The following is a 23,365-nucleotide window of genomic DNA, read 5'->3' on the forward strand; positions in this document are numbered from 1 at the left end:
TTTACCAGCTACACTCAGCACTTCCATTAGTGTCATGTTTAATGGCTGTACCTTCATACTGTATAGGAGATACTTTTGAATGGGAGAGATAATAGAAGCGATGGATTGTTGTGAATTTTGTCTTTCCTGTACATAGCCTCATAAACAGTCATTTGCCTTCTTGTCATTGGGGCTAAGGATTGCTTTGGGATATTCCCCCTTGTAGGTCACAAATGATAAACATACGTATGTATGAGCAGAGAGACTAGTAATTTGTGTGGCACTAGCAAGGCTTCTGGAAGGGGTAAAGGCCAAGGCAGTGGATTTTCTTTTAACTTCTGTGTTAAAATAAGTTAACAAGCTGAGAACAGTTTGCTGTATGACAGTGTTTTTCAAGTGTAATTGTGTTTGCATAGCAACAAAATATTGGAGAACATAATTCCTTTGGCTGCCCTGAGCATCACTCCTAAAGTTTAAAAAAAATGGCAGAATTTGTTTTGGCATGTTTGCATTTCTGTGTCTTTGGACTGATAATTGTGGCCCAGGAGCTTAGAAATTGTTTCAGGGACCCTAAATGCCTTCCTTTTTGGGGGGGAGCTGAAGGAATAAAGAGTTGCTACCAGTTATGGTAGATAATGCTGAGTTAGGTGGGTTTGTGGTCTGATCTGGTATTGGATAACTTCACTTATTCATATTGTCCTCTGCCACCTGAGAATTGTTAACAGTGTCTTGTAAAATAGAAGATAAAACATAACAGTATTTGTCACTGGAATTTAAATTAAGTTGTAATGTTGTTGTTTTTAATAAAGAGGATTTGTAAGTTTAGAATGCCCTACATATTGTTGTTGAGATAACTGCATGGATTTTAAACAAACTTTATCCCATTTGAACAAAGGCTTATTTGTAAGTTGCTTCTTTCAAGAAGTTCTGCAAGTCCTTTGCATACTTAATTCTTGAGTAAATACTATTCACTGGAAGAATGACTTAAAAGTGTTCTGGGGCTATTTCATGCAAGTGTCAAGGACAAGAATGTAGTGGCAGTCAAATTCGGTTTCCAGCACTGCATTAAGAATAGAAAATTTATTTATAACTGGAAAGTGTGTTTTGGTAAGCCTTAATGTATTAACTAGACTTCACAGGGTTTCATGTGTTAAATTGTTTGGCTTTCATCCCCCTTTACAAAAGCTTCAGGAAAGTGTATCTGTACTTTGCCCGGCTGCAGGGATATGCATTAAAATACTACCTGCCTCTGGAAATAGCTTCTGTGTGTGCCTTTAAGCAGATACTGACACTGCTTTATGTGGAACATGAAGGTTCTGGTTTGGTTAATTTCACTCTGGTCCATGTTTACTGTCATATTGAGCAGGGCCAACAGCTTCTTGAATAGACCAGCATTTTCTCTATTTAACAGCTGGTCTCTGGTTTCCAGGTGGATACCTAGGTTCTTGTCCTAAGCTGGAATACACGTGGATAGAATTTTGTAGCCTCAATGAATGATTGTCTTCACCTGAACAAGTTTATAATGAAACTTTGGTTTGGTTGTAGTGAGAGTAAGAAAATGCTAAGGAAAGCATTAAGGAATGAATGCACACTTTTTGTGGTGACACACGTATGCAAGGGGAAGTCAGTGGCTCAGTTTGTTGTGGCTGGTGGGAGCTTCTCCCGAGTGGAGTTCTGCTCAGGTGATGCTTCTGCAGGCAGAAGTGGGAGGAGACTTTCCTCGATTTCTCTCTACAGTCTCTCACACTCTCAAAAAACCTGTTTTAGAATGTTGGGAAAAGGCTTACTTAGGATCCAAGCCAGAATCATTCCTTCTGGTAAGCAAGTTCTAAAAAATATTGGCTGTGGCCCAAAGATGAATGCAGCAAGATCTGTGGCACTTTAATTTTCTATTTTAGACACAGCCCAGCCTCCACACTGCAAGAGATACTGACATTTGGGTCTCTCCCACTTGAGTTGGAGTAATGTTTACATAGTTCAAATGGAATTCATGACCACAAGATGGTCAGCAGCAATATACCTTTAAATACCAAATAAGGGGTGATTGATCATCTTCACGCCCTGCTTGGGTAGCCAATCTCCAAAATGGAAGACAGATAGGGAGGCAAGCAGTTCATCGTTCTTTCTTATTGAAAGAGAGAATAAAAGCCATAAGGACCACTGGTCAAAGATTTCACAGGTCTCCTAATTGCTGACAGACAGAAAGCAGTTCTATACAGTACCTGAATGGAAATTTAAACTGCTATCTCTTAAAATACGGGTAGCCAACATAGTGCCTTCCAGATGTGATGGTACAGCTCCTAAAATCCCTGACCTTTAGCCACACTGCCTGTGGCTGAGAGGAGTTGGGAGTCATACAACATGGTTCCATCTTGCGTAAAGGTAAAGGGACCCCTGACCAGTCGTGACCGATTCTGGGGTTGCGCGCTCATCTCGCATTATTGGCCGAGGGAGCCGGCGTACAGCTTCCAGGTCATGTGGCCAGCATGACAAAGCCGCTTCTGGCAAACCAGAGCAGCACATGGAAACGCCGTTTACCTTCCCGCTGTAGCGGTTCCTATTTATCTACCTGCATTTTGACTTGCTTTCGAACTGCTAGGTTGGCAGGAGCTGGGACCAAGCAATGGGAGCTCACCCCGTCACAGGGATTCGAACCGCCGACCTTCTGATCGGCAAGCCCTAGGCTCAGTGATTTAACCCACAGCGCCACCTGGGTCCCTCCATCTTGCTTACCCTTCCTTAAAACATGGTTTAGTGTATTGCCCAGGTGCAACTGCTGCATAGTATAAATTGGTCTAACTAGATATGATTAGGGAGGGGGAAGCTACAAAATATGGAGTGAGCTATTGACACCTTAAGCACCTTTAACTCGATGTTGTAGATTCATGTCAATTGCTTTTTTCTCCATCTGCAAACACTCTTAAAGGAAAGGAAAATCTTAGGCCTTCCCTATTAACTCCTCTGGGCCTGCCTAACACTGGACCGGTGCGAAGGTAACACTTGCTCCTTACTATGAACAAACCTTTATTTGTTAACTGCAGGTAGCTGGAGCCAGCGTTTAAGCTTGCTGTTGTTAGCAGGGCACCAGTGTTATCATACACTGATAAACGTCTTTTAATTTTGCCAGAGACTTCAGGTATGCTGGCCCTCAGACTCTGTGTGGCAATTGGATTGTTTCTTCCTTGTTAAGGAGTTTTGGAGCTCTTCTCTCTCTCTCCATCATGAATTTTGCCATATCCAACTTCTTATCTTTCGGAGGAAATCGTTACTGCTTGTTAGGAGGCATAACTGGCTACAGCTGCATGCTTATCTGAAGTGAGTGCTTTGGGAGAGGAGTGAGGGAGCTGCCACTCTTGATGTTGGTGACTCCCAACTTGCATCAGCACCACCCAGAATGGCCAACGGTCAGGAAAGATGGGAGCTGGAGCCCAGCAACCTCCGAAGGCAACAGATTCAGACTTGAAGAGATTTGAGTTCACTTCTCCCCTCATCCACAAACATGAAAGGTGTCCCCATAGTCTCTCAGACACATCATCTGTTATATGGGACTGAAAGTTGTAGTCAGGAATGTACTCAAAATTTTCTGAAATGCGTGCCCATGTCCCCTAATTGTTGCACATAAACCAGAGTGTTGTAGTGGTTAGAATGCTGAATTGGGAATAGGGAGATTGTGTTTAAAATCCGCTTAACCATAAAGCTCAATGTGTTAACTACAGGTGAAACTCGGAAAATTAGAATATCATCAAAAAGTGCATTTATTTCAGTAATGCAATTTAAAAGGTGAAACCAATATATGAGAGAGATGCATGACATGCAAAGCAAGATATGTCAAGCCTTTGTTTGTTGTAATTGTAAGTATTTGTCGTTAGGCGGGTCAATTATAAATGGAATGGAATTAATGAAATGTAATAGCGATGTTTATTTTTGTAATATTGTAACTATTTGTTTTATTACTGTGGAATTTCCAAAAGAAAGCATTTGCAAAAATTAAAATAAAAAATGATAAGTTGCATTACTGAAATAAATGCACTTTTCAATGATATTCTGATTTTCCGAGTTTCACCTGTATGATCCAGTTGCTGTCTCTTCGATTAAATTACTTTAAAGCATTGCTGCGGGGATTTTGTGTGTCTTTGTGTGAGGGTTTGTTTGGTTTTTTGTGTACTTTTGTGCCGTAGGATTGGGGGGGGGGGAGGCTTTTATACAGCCTTGAGTGCCTTGGTGATATAGAAATGGTGATAAGAGTAAAATGTCCTTTTGAGATCTCAGGGGTCGCCAACTTGGTGCCCTCCAGGTGTCCTTGGGCACTAGCTCCCATCAGTCCTAGCCAGTATGGTCAGGGATGATGGGAATTGTAGTCGAGGACTACGTTGTCCACTCTTGCTCTAAACATAAAACTTCTAAACAAGGGGACCAATTATGTTTAATGCTTGTTCAGTTCTCTCATTTCTTGTTCTCCTGTGTTTCGTTGCACTTTCCGTTTAGTATGTTTCAGTAAGGGAAATGTTGTAGAAATGGTGGTGATACTGAGCTAACTTAATGGTGTATACATATGAAGTGCTTTGCAAATTGTAAAGATGCAGCCTGGAAGCAGATTAGCATTTACTATCTCTCTCTTTTTTGGGTGGGGAAAATGTGGCTGGATTCTGCTGGATCTGCACTAGCAGCTAATAAGAGTGGCGCTGAGCTCTTGTCAGTTGTTCTTCTAGGAATCTTTAATTTTCATGGCTCCTTGACAATGTACTCTTTTAAGAACAGTTAAGTGTATTGAAAAGGTCATGCTCAGGGAGGCTTTAATTTGAAGTAGGCTGCATGTGAAGTAGATTAAAAAGAAAGGAGTTTTAAAACAGCAAGGAATACTTAGCTGGGAGGAAAGAGTGGGAGGTGATACAATGGAAGTGCGTTTTTTAATATATAAAAAGGAGTGTAGAGCCAGATGCTTGAACACCCTCTTTGCAGTACCAGTGAGACTGATAGAAACAGAACATTTAATTGGATGGAAGATACTATATCTGTGGCATAATGCTAAATTACTAAATTTCTGTTGCTTGATTTCACTATGTCCGATAGAAGTAGAACTTCCTTTTTAAAACAGAAGTGGATTAAGTACCATTGGAAAGCACTGCTTTTCTCTACTGCAGTGTGTCTGGAGTGCTGGCTGGAATAGGGGAAACTGATGCAGTAGAACAGTGATGGGTTCATACCCTGTAGTTCCTTGCAGCAGCAGGAGGGCCGTGCGGAAGCAGTTTTTACTACACACATCACCCCTGCTGTATATGTGCAGTCCTTGCCCCTCCTCAAAGCGTAACGTTTGAAAATAGCCCAGGCATGTGACCTGTCTCCAGTAGTAATGGGCAGATGAAGGGAACAGGCCCTGCATGTTGTGTTCTGTGTGCGGCATGAAACACTGTCGCCCATAAACTGCACATAGAGGGACCAAGTATGAAGTGACTCCAGATTCACATATTGAGATAGCCAGTGGTCCAGCACCTCTTCCTCTCCTCATTGCTCAGTGTGGACCCCACATAAAGAAACAGCCAGCAATGGGAGCCATGATCAAAGGAATGTCTCTCCCCATTTCAAATCCTTTCTGATAAAGGATTAGATCTGTTGCTTTTTCCATATACGTCTGACTCAGGAAATGGCAGTATTTCTCATAATTCACCCTTTACTATTCTAATTCATAAATAGTCATATATTCGAAGAACTAAGTGTTCCAATTCTGTGGTTTTTCTGTTTAGTATGGTGTGTTGTGCTGTCAGCTGAGACGAGGGAAACAAGCTGGGAACAAACTTTCAGGCAAAATGAGAGCCGGTATATGAATAAATGTTGGCTCAAATATAGTTGTGGTGCTTGGTTACCTTTTGGCTCCTTGCCCTCATAACCTGCACCAGGGGTGGGGATCCAGTGGCTCTCCAGATGTTGTTGATCTCGCAAGTCCTGTCGGCTGCAGTCGGCGCGGCCAGTGGTCAAGGATGATGGGAGTTGGGAGTCCCAACTTTGATTCTTTTTTTTAAAAAAAGTTGAGTCTAGAGGGGGTTAGACTTGATGACCCTCAGTGTCCCTTTCCAACTCTACAGTTCTATGTACCATTTTCCTTTCCTGTGCCCTTAGAAAAATCAGTGGTTTTTGATGCACCCAGTTCTGCTCAGAAAGTTAGTTTCTGGCAGCAGGGAGTTGTATGTTAGGGGTGCTGCTGCAGGAGGGTCACTAGCAAAACACTTCCATCTTATGAAGATATGAGGCATTCCCACGAGTCACACCTGCATAGGGAGAAAGTTATTTACCTGGCAACACACAGCTCACTCATTGTGCAGATTCCAATTTCAGTGTGTGAAGTAGCCTTGAGCTCCAAAAGTAGACTGCAGTTCCTTCAAGGCAGGATCAAAGCAGATTTAACACATTGTTTGGCTTATCTTTCATTTAACTAATCTTTCTGATTTGAAGACTTAGCCCTGCACCAGCTCGAACATCAGTGGCATAACACTTCACCCCAGCAGCTCTTCACGTGTCAAAAATCGGGACTTTGATTAAATGAAGGGACCGTGCAATTCCAAGATCGGTGGTGCATTTCCTCTGCCCCTAGGCAGAAAGAAAAATCCCATGTGGCTGCTGAAGAGAGATTTTCCATCCTTGCTTAACCTTTAAGCCAATTGCCTTGCCTGCTACAACTTAGAAGTGGTTTCTGTTCAGTCCTGAACAAATGTGCAGCAGCAATACTGAGGAAATGCCTAGAGGGCTCAGTTTTTTTTCACTGTTTCTTCCACTGTATCATAACCACGTTCTTGACCCTCAGCACCCACCCCATTCTTTTCCCCCTGCTGTCCTTATTGTGGGTGTTCTTTGCTACTTGCAGTTCACATTCTCCTCTTCCGCCCCCCCTCCGGCAGCTGGAGACTGCAGCCTAGGCTGTGGTAGATTTGTTCATGTTGCTGGTTTTCTGGTAAAGAGCATTCCTGTGCTTTGAAAGGAGGTGCTTGTGTTTTTTAAAGTGCAACATTTAGGTTGTAGACTTTGGTTAGAGGCTCAGTTAGGAGTTCAAATGCTTGTTCTAGGGGTTGTCAAGATGGAAAGGCGATTCCAACAGTTGGATAGTTGACATTCACTCTCCTGCATTCCCCATGCACAATTATGTATGAGATGCAGCCCTTTGCTCAGCTCAAGATAAATACACAGTTTATCCAAACAAGTTCTCCTCAGAGAAATTAATGGGCCTAATTTAGTAATGACAGCTACCGTATTTTCAGTAGGTCCACCCTGAGTGGTTGTATAAAAAAAATGCATCAAGCAATTTCATGCCGGCAACATTTTTTTTTTAAAAAAAAATGATTATGCATTGCAGCTTAGGTGATTTTTGACCCCTGCATGCTTGGGAGAATTAATGTTTGTTTATTTTTAGTTTTTATATTTCACTGTTTCCTCCAAGAACCTCAAGGTGGCATATACAGTTCTCCACCTCCTCATTTAATGCCACAACAACCCTATGAGGTAGGTTAGGCTGAAAAACAGTGACGGACCTAAGGCCAAACAGTGAATGTCATGGGGAAGTGGGGATTTGAATCCTGGTCTCCCAGGCCCTAGTGTACACTCTAACCACTATACCACACTGGCTCTAGGCAAATTTATATCGCATTGATCTGTTGCACTATGCTGGAATGGTGAAGCATTGCTTCCAATTGGCTGCTTGAGGGGATCGTTGCATATTGATCTTCAGTTTGTACATGCGTGCTTTCTCTCTGACTTTACAACATCTAAGCATATGTCCTTCGCATGCTGTTCCACTGCAAAAAGCTTTCATCACTAGTCGGAATATTCCATAAGGAAAAATGAGCAAAAAATGTGTACGATGGAATGCAAACAATGGTGTAACAGCAGCTCAAAAGCGCGACTATTGGGGGCTCTAAATATATTCATATATAACAAGGATAAATTGCACTTTCCATTTACTTGCAAATAAAGTGGTTTTTCCTTTTATGTAATTTTATTGGTTTGTCTTTGTTTAGTTTTTGATGACGGTGATGAAAGGACTTTGAGACGGACATCGTTGTGTCTGAAGGGAGAGAGGCACTTTGCCGAAAGTGAGGTAAGGCTGTTTCCCCCTAAAGCTGTAAACTTAACACCCTTTTTTTAAACTGGAAAATTAGCAAGTTGTCATATTTTCCCCTTCCTCTCCCAGACACTTGACCAACTGCCACTAACAAACCCAGAGCACTTTGGAACGCCGGTGATTGGGAAGAAATCCAACAGAGGAAGGAGATCCTCTCTTCCTGTGTGAGTGTGTGATGCCTTATTTTGGTAATAGTATTACTGGGCTTTTCTCAGACTTAATCTTTCCCTTGGACTGGAATGAGGAAGGCAGGTTTGGTGATGAGCTTAGAAGAAGTGTGCCTCCCTTGCAAGGAGCATAATGTTGTGCAATTACAATTTACTTTCCTTCTTTCCCCCCACAATCATACCACACACTGCTTCCTGAAATCCCCTAATTTTCAAGAGATTTGCCTTTCACCATACAAAGTTTCCTCAGAAGGATAGGCTACTCATTTCTTCTGATGCAAGCCAGAAGGTGACAGTCTTTGGACAAAGTGTATAAATGGTTTCTGAGATGGAGAAGTGTCTTGGGCTTCCTGTGTCCCTTCTTGCGTCAAGTCTCTTCTGAAATGGAAAGCACACTTGCCATTGAAATATCCTTGAGGATCTCACTGTTTGGTGGAGTTGCAGAAGTGGCTGAGAAACACAGTGACAGGAAGCATCTGGAACTTGGGTTTTAGGATTCTGCAGAAGTGTAGTGCTGCGTGGAATTCAGCATCCTGGAAGCCTTTTCTTCTTTAACTTTCTTCCTTCTGTTGCTGTGAAGTCAGACTTGAAAATGTGCTGGAGTTATCAGAATACAGGACCCTGCAAAAGCTCCTTGCCATTTAGGGATTAACAGAAGCTGAATTAATTATGCAAAGCTATTCACACTTTTTAATAATTTGTATGCATGCTGGCTTGTCTTGGTGTAGGACTTGAACTGTTTTTTGGTACACAGGGCTTCGAGTTTTTAAATCTCAAAAGATTTTAAAATGTGTACACACACACACACACACACACACACACACACACACACACACACACATGCTGTATTTCAGGACAAAGCCTAAAATAACAACATAAAAATGTTCTGAAGTATATAGAAGTATGTATGTGAAGAAACACCCCCAAAGTAACAGGCAATAGAAGCCAAGCTGTATTTAAATCTCCCATATTAAAATTAGATAGAGGCATGCCTTGTTTTAGCTTGATTGTTAGAGAGGAGGAGGCTGTTTCGAGAATAGAAAATAGAAAAAGCATGGATATGAGAGGTAGAACAAAACAAAAATCAGCAGAATATAAGTTTGAGTGGAAAGAACAAGAATTAGGGCATAAGAGGGGACAAGGAGGAGATAAGGTTGAAGCACTTAAGTGCTTTAAGAGAAGGACTACAGTAGTGTTTTAAGAAGCTCCATTCAAGCCTTGATTCAAGCTTCCCTGGCAACAATAATTATTGGCAGTTTATTCTTGGAAGTGCTGAATTTCAGAACTAACTGTGGGCACAGAGAAGCTGTCTTTGCTGGGCCTATGTCACCAAGTAAAGCCCACACTGACTTGGAATCCTTTCGGGTATACGCTACATGGGTTGGTTGAGACACTTTTGAGAATAACAGCAGAGCCCAGCTGGCCCCATGGGCCCTCTGGCTTGCAGCCATGGCACCACCACACATGCAAGAGTTCTTGATTCTAGCCCCAGCACCTCTCGACAGCACAATGCACATATCACAGGATCAATCTTTAGTCGGCTGCATTAGGCCATTTCCCGCAAAAAGGATGAAGGTTGCAAAGTAAGAGCTGTTGAAGTGTCAAGGCCCATATAGAGGCTGTGACGAGGTTATGTGCTCCTATTAATCTCCACATTCGGGCTGTCTAAAATCACTGTATGTTTAACCCTCTAGTAATGAAGATGAAAAAGAGGAAGAAAGTAGTGAAGAGGATGATGACGATAAGAGACGACTTAACGATGAATTGCTTGGTAAAGTGGTCAGCGTGGCTTCCTGCTCTGAGGAGGCCGAGTGGTATCCAGCTTTGGTGAGTGAGAAATATTTAGGGGCTTTTATAATAGGACACAAAAGTCAGGTGCTTTTCAAAGGGAAGAACTGCAATGGGGCAAAATGCCTTTTGAAACCAGATTTGAGTGTAAAACAGCTTTGAGATCTTGTTCAGAGAAAGGTGACAATAAATAAAGCAATAAATAAACAATGCTCCTGGGTCTCCCAAGTTTAAGGAAATGCTTCTGGGGGGGGGGATTAATGCATTAAGTCCATGTTGAAAATGTTTTTTTACATTCTTGGTAGTGCAACTCGTACTCATTCAGGTTCTGCTAACTGACTATAAACCTTCCTGGTAAATTCATTCAGTGGGGAAAATGCTGTTTCCTGTGGAACTTGTTTCTATAACATCTGCATCATCACTGAGATCCTGCTATAACTTCATGGCTACCTCCTCTAGTTCCCACCTTGCCCATTATCATAATTTAAGTACTTTGAATAGAAGTCCCTGAAATCCCACTTGACTGGCAGGGACCCTGCTCAACCCAGTGGGAGATACATCTTCCCCATCCCCAATTGTGGTTTCTGTGTGTGCTTCCCATGTGGTTTGAATGCTGTTCACGTCAAATGCAATTAGACGTATAATTTTTTTTAGCTAAAAGAAGCGTGCATTGTGGGTACCTAAAAGCTTTCATTTCTTAGCATGTTTCAGAAGGAAGATATACCTGTTTAGGTCGAACCTTCGGACTCATGATTAAGTTGGAGAAAATTTAGCTTTAGATGAAATCTTAATGTGTTACTCATTTGATTTGCCATGGTCATTCTTTTCATGGGTGGGTTTTTTGTGTGAAAGCAGCCTTTTTATTTAGATTTACTATGATTCCTCTTTTAGGTACATGTAAAATATGCGTGCATACACTAGGATTTTCCTTTTTTGCATTTGCAGAGCTCACTGTGCAGTCATTTGGACTGGGTTTTTTTAATCAGCATCATGATTTATGTCACTTGCGACAGAACCTATTCAGGTGAAGAGCAGGATATAAATGTTTATAAAAAGTCCTACCTGGAGGCTTGCAAGCCACAAAACAATAGGCAAGAAAGGGATGGGGAGGGGAAACAAGCCAACCTGGGCACCAATTCTTAAATATACAAAGTTGTTATTAAAGTGCTCAGTTTGAGTAGAAATAGTTTAGGAACTAGAGCAGCCTGATGGAATGGACCCAGTCTCTATCTCTCCTTCTGCTGCAGCCTGATGATAGTTGAGGAGAGGGGGAGCCAAATGGCAGTCAGTCTTCTTTTAGTTAAATATCTGGATTTGTATATAAATATGTATATTAATAGACAAGCGTTGAGGATTTAGGGATCACGGTCAATAGCGCATTGCTAATCCCTAGAGCTCCTGCATTTATATCAGAAGCAATACGATGGCCAGAAACAATTACAATGTGAAAAACTTTATGGAATGATTCAAAACATCAAAACTAACAAACTGAAGTCTCTGAAAGTCTCTGAAAGGCCTTCAATGAATCATGGTGCCAGACTTTACCCAGCAGAGAACAAGCAGTGAAGCTTCATATAATCAGCAAATGTCCAATTCTGATGTCCAACTCTGAACTCTGCTGAACAGTGTTTCCGGGTAACTCGTAAGTAGAAAGATAGGTAATTTCTTCATTAACCAATCTTTTTTTCGAATAGATATAATATACATGTGAATGAAAAATACTCTGGAGCAGTGCTCATGTGATTATATAGTCACTGTTGGTCAGTGAAGAAATTACCTATCTTTCTAATTACGAGTGTTGAACTAATTGGCTGATGAAGAATTCAACAAAACAATAGTTGTTATTGTAATTGCTTCTGGACATTGTGTTGCTTTTGATATTACTGACTCATATTGTGCAACACAGGGGTTTGTTTGCTCCTGCATTCATGGCAGTGAATTTTTTCTTAATGGTATAACTTTCCTAATGGGGAAAATGCGCTGGAATGCATGGAGTTCCTCAAGATGGGGGCAGGAGGAGTAGCATATATAATGTGTGCAAAATCGGAGGAAGTTAAAGATTTAAAAGCAGTAGGGTTCTGTGGCATTGTCACAGGAAGCAGCTATATTTAGTAGTAGTTCCCATAGCCCCCGGTGTTGTTTAACATGCATGCATCCCCTCTTCCGAGAAGAGGGTTTACTTAGTACAGTCCTTTCAGCCTCTCAAAACAGTGGGAATGAGCTGCCCGATCATGTGGTGCTGGTGTGCATTTAGAATGCATGACTGGCAAACGACAACACCCTCAATAAAGTAGGAAGATTTTACTCTATGAATAAGCTTCCCTTTTCAAACTTATAGGCTTGAATCTCCTGATGCTTGCACATTAAAGTTAACAAATTATTTCTGATGAAGAGCTTGGCACTGAAGAAGCTGACCAGGATAACAAAGAATATAGAAAGTTCCTTATACCGCTGTCCTATCTAGCCCTGTATTGTCTACACTGACTGGCAGTGATTCATGAGGGTTTAATGCAGGCAGTCTTTCCCTGCCGTACCTGGAAGTACTGGGATTAGACCGGATGCATGCAAAGCAGGTCCTCTGCCACTGAGCTATGACCCTTCCCCAATCAAATCTCTCTTAACTGTGAAACCTGAGCAAGTTTGATCTTGGGAGTACATATGCAAATGATGATGATGAAATTTATTACGGTCCCAGACCAGATTCACATACCGTACCAAGCGAACATAAAGCACAATAGAATTATGTTTGAATTAACAATCGAATATGACTACAGTGGTACCTCTAGTTAAGAACTTAATTTGTTCTGGAGGTCCGTTCTTAACCTGAAGCACCACTTTAGCTAATGGGGCCTCCTGCTGCCACCGCGCCACGGGAACACAATTTCTGTTTTCATCCTGAAGCAAAGTTCTTAACTTGAGGTACTAATTCTGGGTTAGCGGAGTGTTTGTAACCCGAGGCACCACTGTATAAACCATACGAATATGACAGCCATTAGAAATGTGGTTTAGGTCTTAGTCTCTAAAATATTATCTAGAGTTTGCATATGTAATCTCATAGTTGTGCTTGTTGTACAGGTGGGGGAGTAGAGATCTTGGCTGCAGTTGTTATATACACATGATTTTAATGATGGAAACTTAGTGGATTGTGTGTCTTGTTTTGTAAGGGGTTCTGAATACAGTAATAGCATAATAATTGCCCTTAGGGATCAGATCAGTCTCCTTTTGAAGATATCTTATTGCCTTTCTGACAGTAACTAACCAAATGCCACATAGACTGTACAGCTGGTGGCCTTTCCTCAAGTTTGTTGGCAGCATCTGATATATTGCATATTGTCTCTGAATATATTTAGCCATCATAGCTTATAACCAATGTGGCATCTATCCTCCAGGAATTTGCTAATTTTTAAAGAAATAATAATATTGAGGCTGTTATTTCCTCTTATATCTTTATTGCTCATGGTGTGAAATGCTTTCTCTGTCATGAACTTACTGCTATTTTAACTGGGTGATCTCCAGCATTATGAGAGATGGAAGAAAAAATTATCTCCCCACAGTGTCATTATCTAGTGGATTTATTCTGGAAAATAAAATGCTGCTATTAGGAGTTGCCATAACAGAGGTAAAACATGATGTATGAAACCTCCCCCCCCCTTTAGTAGGAGGAATTTTAAAAAATCCTCAATGCCATGTGTTCTGTTTGAAACTTCAGGTCTTATCTCCCAGCTGCAGCGATGACATTGCAGTGAAAAAGGACCAGTGTTTAGTGAGATCTTTTTCAGATTCCAAATTGTGAGTAGTTTTTCTAGACATCTCTCTATCTCTCAGGTTTGGTGTGTTGCAAAATAAATACATAATCAACTGACAAGTTAAAGTTCAGTGGTTTAACTTAGCCCTCTTCCAAAGTCAGAACCTTTTCTACATAATCCTATTGTCAAGAGTTAATGCAGGAAGGACATAATTAAGGTAGCAGACTAAATTCCACCAGTGATCATGGAATTTAACAGGATATTCTTAATTAGGGTATTCCAAAAGGTAAGCATAATTCTTCACTAGGGTGATCAATTTTGTGTTAAAGTTTAATATACAACACTATCTTGCCTTTGTGGCATGTAAATTTTCAGCTGTAAGCTATTAAGTGTGAAGCTACCAAAATAATTTTGGAAGTGTGTTTAAAACTCACAATCCATTTGCTCCTTATATTTTTCCTACTTTTTATACAATATGCGATGGAATTTTCACAAGACTTCTTGCCCCAACCCCTCATTCAGAAAGGCTTCCCACTGAAAAAGAACCAATTAGGGTACAGACCTACCAGGACAGTTACAAGATATTTCACATTTGTCTTTTTGCCTTATTTTTAAAATAACAAAAAAATTAAGGACTATGATGATGATGATGATGATGATTAGCTATGTCAGATTAAGTTATATTGATGCTGACTTCCATGCCCAGAGCACCTTATTACTTCCTTGTTGGTATTTGGACACTTAGCTTGACGAAGCTGCCTTCAGGTGAACAGTTATTTCCCTTGCCTGAACATCTGAACTCTTCCGTACTGTGAGAATGCAAGTAAAAAAATGAAATACATTGAAGGATGCTGTCCATTATAGAGGAACATGTACTTATTAGGCTTTTTCACAAATGATTTCTGTTTTGTTTGTAATTTTAAAAAATGCATGTCAAGAATGCTTTGATGGTGTTTCCTGCTCAGCAGGGGGTTGGACTGGATGGCCCTTGTGGTCTCTTCCAACTCTATGATTCTATGTCGCCAAAAGTTAAATACAGCTGCCCAATTTTCCCATTGATTGCTTTGCACTTACTGTCTTCTGCATTGGACTTCCTTTTGGCAGAAAAAAGGGCACAAATGAAAACAAAATGAATAATATTTTACTTTTTGTATTTAATTATTGCATACCAGATATAAGATGGCATTGGAAAATAGTGTTCTTAACTTGCAACCTCATGGACTGTTCACCTAGTTCTAGTTGCTTTACTGATAAAGGCTTGCAACTATAATATGTATCCCTATAACTCATTAATTAGTGGTGCGGGAGAGCCATACAGGAGTATGGCATGCATTTCAGATTACAGTAATCAGACAGAAGCACTGCATCACCTGCATTAATTCATGTAGAAACATCTTCATATAGATGGATGGTCCCTGCCCATAGGTTAACTTTAGTAAATTTAAGCTTTGGGGTAACCTGTTCAGCTGTTTAAAAATGAATATCGGTGCAAATGCATGGTATCAAAGATAACAATTATTGTTATTCAAAAATGAATGTGGCATATTTAATCCAATTAAACAATTCTCTTGCAGTTATTCAGTAGCAAGAAAGGACATTGAGGAATTAGACATCTTAAACGTTACAAAATCTGAGTTGTCTTCTAGAAAAGGTAAATTTCAAAAGTTACTGTTTAAACTGTTTACGAAAGCAAATTAGTTATGCAATATAAGAGTTTTCGTAGGGACGGAATCCACATGGTCCCAGGGCAGGCCCATCCACTTGCAGAGGGAGGGAGGGAGAGACCAGAAGGCAGGCCTGTTCACAAAGTACAGGTTATTGATTGTGGGTTTAATGACATACAAATGTGTGTACCCTAATTCTGTCATGAAAAGCAGCCTGGGTAGGGAGACATCTGAAGGGATGAAGCAGTGAGGGGCAGGTGCTTAATACTTTCTCCACTTGTTACTTTCCCTTTTTGATTCCCCTTGTCCAGCAGCCTTTTTCTGGTGTGTTGCTAAGGGGGAAAACGGATGTCAGGAAGCATGTGTGCTGTGAGAACAAAAAGGATAGTTGCAGCTGAAAAATGATATCCAGTGAAAGGCTTCTCCCACCTGACCCTGCTTATCTGTCCCCACTCACAGCTGCTTTTCTTGATAATGGGCCATGTCTGTTTTATTAAAAGTGTTCGCATCTAATCTGTAGTTAGGTTCTATTAAGGATAATGAAGCACATAAGTGTTGTAGGCAGTTCATATAGATTGCAAGGAGTAGAATTCCTAACAGAATGGAAATGTCCATGTGGTTATTCGGTGGCCAGTGTGCAGCAGAAGTGTCCCTAGAATCAAGGATTTGTGGCACACCTGGGTGTGAGCAGTAGAGCCCATAAATCTGACCATAACAGTTAGGCTGCATATATTTCTGTTTCCAGCCCACATTGAAACAGCTGGAAAGGAAAATGCACGAATGTGGCCATTCTTGCAGTAGATTTTATAAAGGAATCTTCCCTGTCAAGCAATATACAGTGGTACCTTGGTTCTTGAACGTTTCCATTGTCGAACGTTTCGGAAATTGAACGCTGAAAACCTGGAAGTAAATGCTTCCGTTTTCGAACGTGCCTCATAAGTCAAACGGCTTCCACTGCGTGTTTTTCAATTTTCTCAACTGAATTCACAAACAGCCCTTTGCGCCTCAGCTTTCAAACGTTTTGGAACTTGAACGGTCTTCCAGAACGGATTATGTTCGAGAACCAAGGTACCACTGTACAATTTTCTGGTTATCACGGGTACTTGATTTGCAATTTTTGAGTATTATACTTCTAGGATAATGAATGTTATAGTGGGATACTAATTGTTTGACTCTTTGCAGAAGGTGAGCATTATTTAAGATGTTAGACTAGTATTACCAGTAGATACCCTGGTAACAAATGCCTAGGTTTTAGGGTGTGCTGACATCTTGGATGTCATATATTGAAAGCGGCAAGTTATGAGTGAAATCAGATAGGAGTGTAAAAATACTGTAGGGCAGAAATGTATGTTATCTATATTCATGTGAGCCAAGTTTGTACAGTGACACAAATGCTAGGATGCTCTCAAGAACCTGACAGGCTTTTGGGACTCCAAGGACAAACATTTATTCTGGTATTAGCTTTGAGGTCCAGGGCTACTTTGTCAAATGTTGGTGTAACTAACCCCACATTTTAGTTGATATGTATGTGTGTGGGTGATGCGGGGAGGAAAAATCCTGCTCTTTTTGGGGGGGGGATGTCGGTGGAGAATTGATTCCATCTGGTTAGGGAGGCTATAGCTTAGTGGCAGAGCTCACTTTATTGCATGTAGAAAGTCCTAATTCCAATCTCTAGTACAGTACTGTATCTCCAGTTGAAAGAATCTTGAAAATATCTGCACCCCAAAACATGGAGGAATGCTGCCATTAAAAATTGGCATTACTGAACCAATAGTCAATCTTCATTTGAGGCAGCTTTTTATGGTGTGGAATATGTTCTTCTAGTCTGCAATAATCATAAACCCTGCATTATGGTGTGAGAGCTTTGGTTGTGTTTTAACTAAGCCTTGTAAACATCAAGATGATTAAAGGAATGCTGAGGGTTAAACATTCCACATTGTAGGAACTGAAGAATTTACTCTTAAATGAAGGTTGTGAATTCTATGCTACTAGTAGTTGTAAGAAAGGTAATCATGTCTTCAGATTAATTTGGTATATGCCCCTTGGAAGTGCCCCTTTATTTTATTATTTTATTTTGGCATTAGTGTCTCACCTTCCACTTGATAACCCAATACAGTGGAACCTCGGTTTACGAACACCTTGGTTTACAAATCTTCGGTTTACGAACGCCGCGGACCCATCTGGAACGGATTAATTCACTTTCCATTACTTTCAATGGGAAAGTTCGCTTCAGTTTATGAACGCTTCAGTTTATGAACAGACTTCCGGAATCAATTACACCCATGCTTCGGGTTAAGTACGCTTCAGGTTGAGTACTCTGCGGACCCGTCTGGAACGGATTAATCTACTTTCCATTACTTTCAATGGGAAAGTTCGCTTCAGTTTATGAACGCTTCAGTTTAAGTACTCCACGGACCGTCTGGAACAGATTAATCCACTTTCCAGTACTTTCAATGGGAAAGTTCATTTCAGTTTATGAACGCTTCAATTTATGAACAGACTTCCGGAACCAATTGTGTTCATAAACCGAGGTACCACTGTATTGAATTTGTGACCTTAACATATGGCTGAAAAAGGAGCAAGGATAGCGCCAATTGGTAATAATGCAGTTTTGATTCTTAGTACCTTGAATGAGTAAGCACGGGACGTTTTCCTCCGAAGGGTTACAAGAGGCGAGCGTCTTCTTCAGTCTGAAAGTTATACCTTCGAATTGGAAGATGGATATGCGTGAAATCCTGGAGTCCTCCAGCAGTGATGAAGAAGATGGCGGTGAGCCTGGGAGTGATGAAGAGGAAGACAAAAGAGAACATAAGGAGGAAGAAGTAGTGGTGAGTGGTTTGGCTTTCCTTTGTACACATGTGTAACTTAATATGCTCCACATATAATAGAGCTCCTCAAATGACTGAAAATAATTTCAAGGAAAAAATTAGCTTGATTCTACAGATTGATCCTGTGGTCCTCCAGATGTGACAGCTAGCGTGGCCAGTTGTCAGGGATAATGGATTTACACTCTAGCAACATCTGGATGACCACAAGTTACGCTAAGACCAGACCATGTCATTACCGAGGAGGCAGGCTTAGTCGTTGTTTGAGGACTATCCCTGCCTCCAGGCCTGGTCCTGACCAGAAGGATACTGGAATCAGCAAGGGAAACCCACATGACCTGAAAGTGATGCTGTGTAATGCCAGGTCAATGATGAACAAAACCACTGCCATCCACGACCTGATTGTGGATGGAGGATTTGACCTGGCATGTGTGACAGAGACTGAAGTACTGTTTCTGGGGGACAGGGGGCGGGCGGGTGTGGGGGACTCCCTGGTCCTGAATGGGATAAGTGTGCCCCTGAGGGACCAGGTGCGCAGCCTGGGAGTCATTTTTGACTCACAGCTGTCCATGGAGGCGCAGGTTAATTCTGTGTCCAGGGCGGATGTCTACCAGCTCCATCTGGTATGCAGGCTGAGACCCTACGTGCCCGCAGACTGTCTCACCAGAGTGGTGCATGCTCTGGTTATCTCCCGCTTGGACTACTGCAATGCCCTCTACGTGGGCTACCTTTGAAGGTGACCCGGAAACTGCAATTAATCCAGAATGCGACAGCCAGACTGGGGTCTGGGAGCAGCTGTTGGGACCACATAACACTGGTCCTGAGAGATCTACATTGGCTCCCAGTAACGTTTCCGGGCACAATTCAAAGTCTTGGTGCTGACCTTTAAAGCCCTAAACGGCCTCAGTCCTGTATACCTGAAGGAGCGTCTCCACCCCCATCGTTCAGCCCGGACACTGAGGTCCAGCGCCGAGGGCCTTCTGGCGGTTCCCTCACTGCGAGAAGCAAAGCTACAGGGAACCAGGCAGAGGGCCTTCTCGGTAGTGGCACCCGCCCTGTGGAACGCCCTCCCATCAGAGATCAGAGAGAGAAACAACTACCTGACATTTAGAAAATACCTAAAGGCAGCCCTGTTTAGGGAAGTTTTTAATCTGTGATATTTTAATGTATTTTAATGTGTGTTGGAAGCCACCCAGAGTGGCGGGGGGGCGGACCCGCCCAGATGGGCGGGGTATAAATTTATTATTATTATTATTATTATTACTCCAGCTATAGATACTTAAATGGAAGCAAATACCAAAATCATCTGCTGTGTTTGCAGTGGAAGTCAGTGGAAGGAGCTAGTGAAAGCTCCAGATTCCCATGCTCCCATTCTAAGAAGCATGTCTCCTTCTGGTGGTTGGCTGTTTCTTCCTTTTAACAGCTCTGAGGTATATGACATCTCCCTGTCTGAAAACTGGTTTGGGGAGTAAGTGCTGCCTAGCTAACAAGAATAAAAAGCATATAATATCCTATTTGATCATGTGCGAGAGATGCAGAGAGTAGCAGGGGAATATTTCAGCCCATCTTTGGATGGTTTCCCCACTGCAACTGGAAACTGTAGGAAACTGACCTAACAGATACTGAACACAAGAGGAATGTTCTTACCTTTTTCACATGTTCCTGTGAAAGAGGATTCCATTTGTTACTTTGAGCAATTTCTTTCCAGGTTACTTTCCATAGCTTAGATGAGGGCACATTTTGATAAATACTAGGCTTGAAAATCAAGATTTCAGAGAGTTACTATTTCAGGAAATTAAAATTCCTTTAAAAAAAGACTGAAGGCCATTTTGAATGAGCATGGCTTTTCCTGTGGCATGTTATGATGATACTGCACATAATTTTCTTAATAAGTTGCATTATTTTGCGCTCCTGGGATGCAGAACCAGGTGGAAAATGCATGTGTGTGTGTTATAGGTAGTAGACAACGGTAACAGGATGGGGGGGTGGGGGTGGAGATAGACTTTTTAAAAATGTTTCTTCTGCATGCAATAACAATGGTACATAAGAACAGCCTGCTAGATCAGGCCAATTGTTCATCTAGTCTAGCATCGTTTTCTCACAATGGCCACCTAGAACCCTATGTGAAGTCATTGGTAGCCTGACCCTCCATGAATTTGTCTAATCTTTTAAAACCGTCAAAGTTGGCCACCACTACATCTTGTGGGAGCGAATTCAATAGTTTTACAATGTACAATGTACTTTCTTTTGTCTTTCCTGAATCTTCCAACCAGGTGCAAGGAGATGTCTGTGGTTTTTTAGCTGAACCTCATTTTAGTTTGGGACAGCATTAGAACACTTGAAGGCTACTTAACTAACTCTCAGCTGCACTTCACTGAAGTTACTGCAGGGGAGATGCAGATTATATTCACACTAATGCAAAATACGTGTAGTCTGAAGAGCTAAAATACAAATATTGCAGACAATTGAAGGCAGAATTTCTATCCTGATATGCACAAGAGTCATTGTGCTTCAAGGAGGAGGCAGGAATTTCCATACTCAGGTTCCCAAGGTTCAGATCATATGTTCGTTCCCCAACCTTACTCCCTAGAATCAGCTATCCCCCGCTTCGCCCTATAGTTATAGCTATTGTTTCTCTTAATTTTATGTGGTTATATTTACATTATTGCCTATCCCAGCCATCAGTGATGAAGCCTCAGGACTCCAAGCAATTGTGGTTTCTCTCAGTACTCTGTCCAGCAGTGAAGGAATCAATCTTCAGGGTATACTGAAGGTATAAACTTCAGGGTAAACTTGAGTTCCTCTAACTTTTTCTTTCTGCATCCATGAAGAGTGGACTCAGCATCTTCAAATAAAGCTGCTTGGGGTCCGTCCGTCCCAGCAAATCATAATGTTGCTCTTATACCATGGCTTCGAAGAACTCTTTAAGGCTGCATCCACATAATACATTTAAAGCACATTCTCCCCTGACACCCCCCCAAAAAAAAGAATAATGGGAACTATATTTTAAGAGTGATGGTTCTTAGATGGGAGGGGAATACTTTAAATTTATTGTGTATATGCAACTTAAATCTACCACTGTGTTCTTGATCTCCTTTTCGCAGATTTTTGTTGACTTCCCTCCAATAAGATTTGCTTATTTTTTTGTTCATACTTTTAGCCCACTCTTCACCAGATGGTCCCAGGGTATGTTACAAAAAAGTTTTCATTGAGAGATCTCTCCTCACACACCCTCTGATTTTTTGAAAAGTACAGTGCTGGAGCTGACTGGTGGAGTAAATGGGATAGTTACCACGGGGGTCATCTGTGGACACATTTTCAACCCAGAGAAACCATTGTGGATACCAAGCCCACACCACCAAGCACACAAATTAGTTTACAAAAGGAAGACTATATATTACAATCATGAAAATAAATTTATTGAGAGGTGAGCCTTATTCGTTTTTTGCATGATAAAGCAAGAGATGAAATACCACATAACTTATTCACATTCCCGTAATGCTATGCAATCTTCTCCCTTCTTTACAAAATAACACTTTTTGGCTTAATAGAAGCTTCATTCCTGAAATGTAAAATGCGAAAATAAAAATGTGCCAAGACTGTGTAAATTATTTCTAAAGCATTGGCATAAAATGATCAAAATGCCCCACCAAAGAACCCTAATGCCTCTGTTTTGAACCAACTGCAGTTTCTGGGGTGTCTTTAAAGGTAGCACCCATGCACACCGAGTTGTGAATAGTCTAAACTGGATGTTAACCAGCTGCAAAGTCCTAGAACGGATGGGGATTTTGTGGCCCTCCAAATGCCCCATCACCTCCAACTGTTGGCCGTGATGACTCGAGTCAACGAGGGTTGGGATCCAACAGCATCTGAAGTTCATCTGAAAACAGGAGCACCATTTGTCATATTGGATCTCTCTGGCAGGACCATTAATGCTTCTGCTGTGTTAACCCCTTAGGTGTGTGGTGCACCGTCTGTTTTATCAGAGAATGTAAATACTGAAAGAGGTGATTGCCTTCTCATGCAGCCATGTTTGTTTTTCTTTTTGAAAAGACCAATTCCATGCATCTCGGCAGGTTCAGTGTTACCTGTGAGTTCATGAAGAGAGCCTTTCATAGCTGCCAAGTTATCCCTTTTTTTAAGGGATTTTCTTTTATGCTGAATAGGCTTCCTCGCGAGAAAAGGGAAAACTTGGCAGCTATGGAGCCTTTAGCAAGCTGGTGTTCCCTTGGATGGTCATTCTGTGAAATTCATTCCTGGCTGAAGTCAAACAGGCCTCCTCCTCCCTCGTATGAGCAATTATTTCTTTATTTAAGCTTTTCTGACTCCTTGGTTAATCTTAACTTTTATTCCTCTTGTCTTCCTCTTGCAACCTCATTGCACACTGCTTAGAAATAAGTTTGGCCTCCCTTCACAAAGTCCACCCTTCAAGGGCATTAAGTGATTTTAATAGAAACTGGAAGAACAAATTAAGGCTTCATTCGGCTTTGCCAATCAGGTGTCTCTCTTGGGACAGTTGTTTCTACTGCTCTCTTGGGTCTCCTCCTATAACAGTGATAGGGAACCGGTGACCCCCAGACATTCTTGGGACCCCATCCGTCGGACCATTGCTTATTGAGGTTGATTGAGAGATGGAGGTCCAGCTGCATCTGGAGAACAACACGTTCATTCTCCAGTTGCCTTTTCTGTAGCTTGTGGTTCCCACTTTAGGGCTTCAAGCCAGAAGCAGGATTTCTGAGGAGGCAGTTTAGAGAGTGGACCAACCAGGGTGGCTTCACCTGCTACAAATGGGCACATATGGCATTGGAGTTGGCCCAGTTTTATAACAGCCCGAATTCCTTGCCTGACTGCCTTTTGTGGATGGGGGATGAGGACTATTTTGGAGGAAACAATGGTTAGTGAGACCTCTGTTATTCGCTGCGTGCTGCCATGCCCCATCCCTTGGTGGACCTTAAAGCACATGGCAGGCAAGCACTGTCACGCCCTTTTGGGGCCTAACCCCATCTGTCTTTGTTTAACACAAGAGGAGCCCCAGGGATTCGTTGGGTGTGCTTAAGAAGACTCGCAGGTGTTTCTTAATTTCTGGATT

General features: G+C 41.6%; 1 protein-coding gene across 5 annotated transcripts in view; it reads left to right on the top strand.

Moving 5' to 3' along the window:
- The window catches only part of ARID4A (AT-rich interaction domain 4A), a 58,900-nt gene that overhangs the window by 6,985 nt on the left and 28,550 nt on the right, over positions 1-23,365 (top strand). For all 5 annotated transcript variants that reach the window (XM_060271117.1, XM_035103952.2, XM_035103934.2 and 2 more), the window contains 6 exons: positions 7,983-8,062; positions 8,156-8,250; positions 9,948-10,080; positions 13,751-13,830; positions 15,362-15,438; positions 18,113-18,279. In XM_060271117.1, the coding sequence (XP_060127100.1) occupies positions 7,983-8,062; positions 8,156-8,250; positions 9,948-10,080; positions 13,751-13,830; positions 15,362-15,438; positions 18,113-18,279 (632 nt within the window). The remainder of the gene's footprint in view (positions 1-7,982; positions 8,063-8,155; positions 8,251-9,947; positions 10,081-13,750; positions 13,831-15,361; positions 15,439-18,112; positions 18,280-23,365) is intronic.

The sequence above is a fragment of the Zootoca vivipara genome, chromosome 1, assembly GCF_963506605.1.
Source record: "Zootoca vivipara chromosome 1, rZooViv1.1, whole genome shotgun sequence".
In the NCBI taxonomy this organism is placed as follows: Eukaryota; Metazoa; Chordata; class Lepidosauria; order Squamata; family Lacertidae; genus Zootoca; species Zootoca vivipara.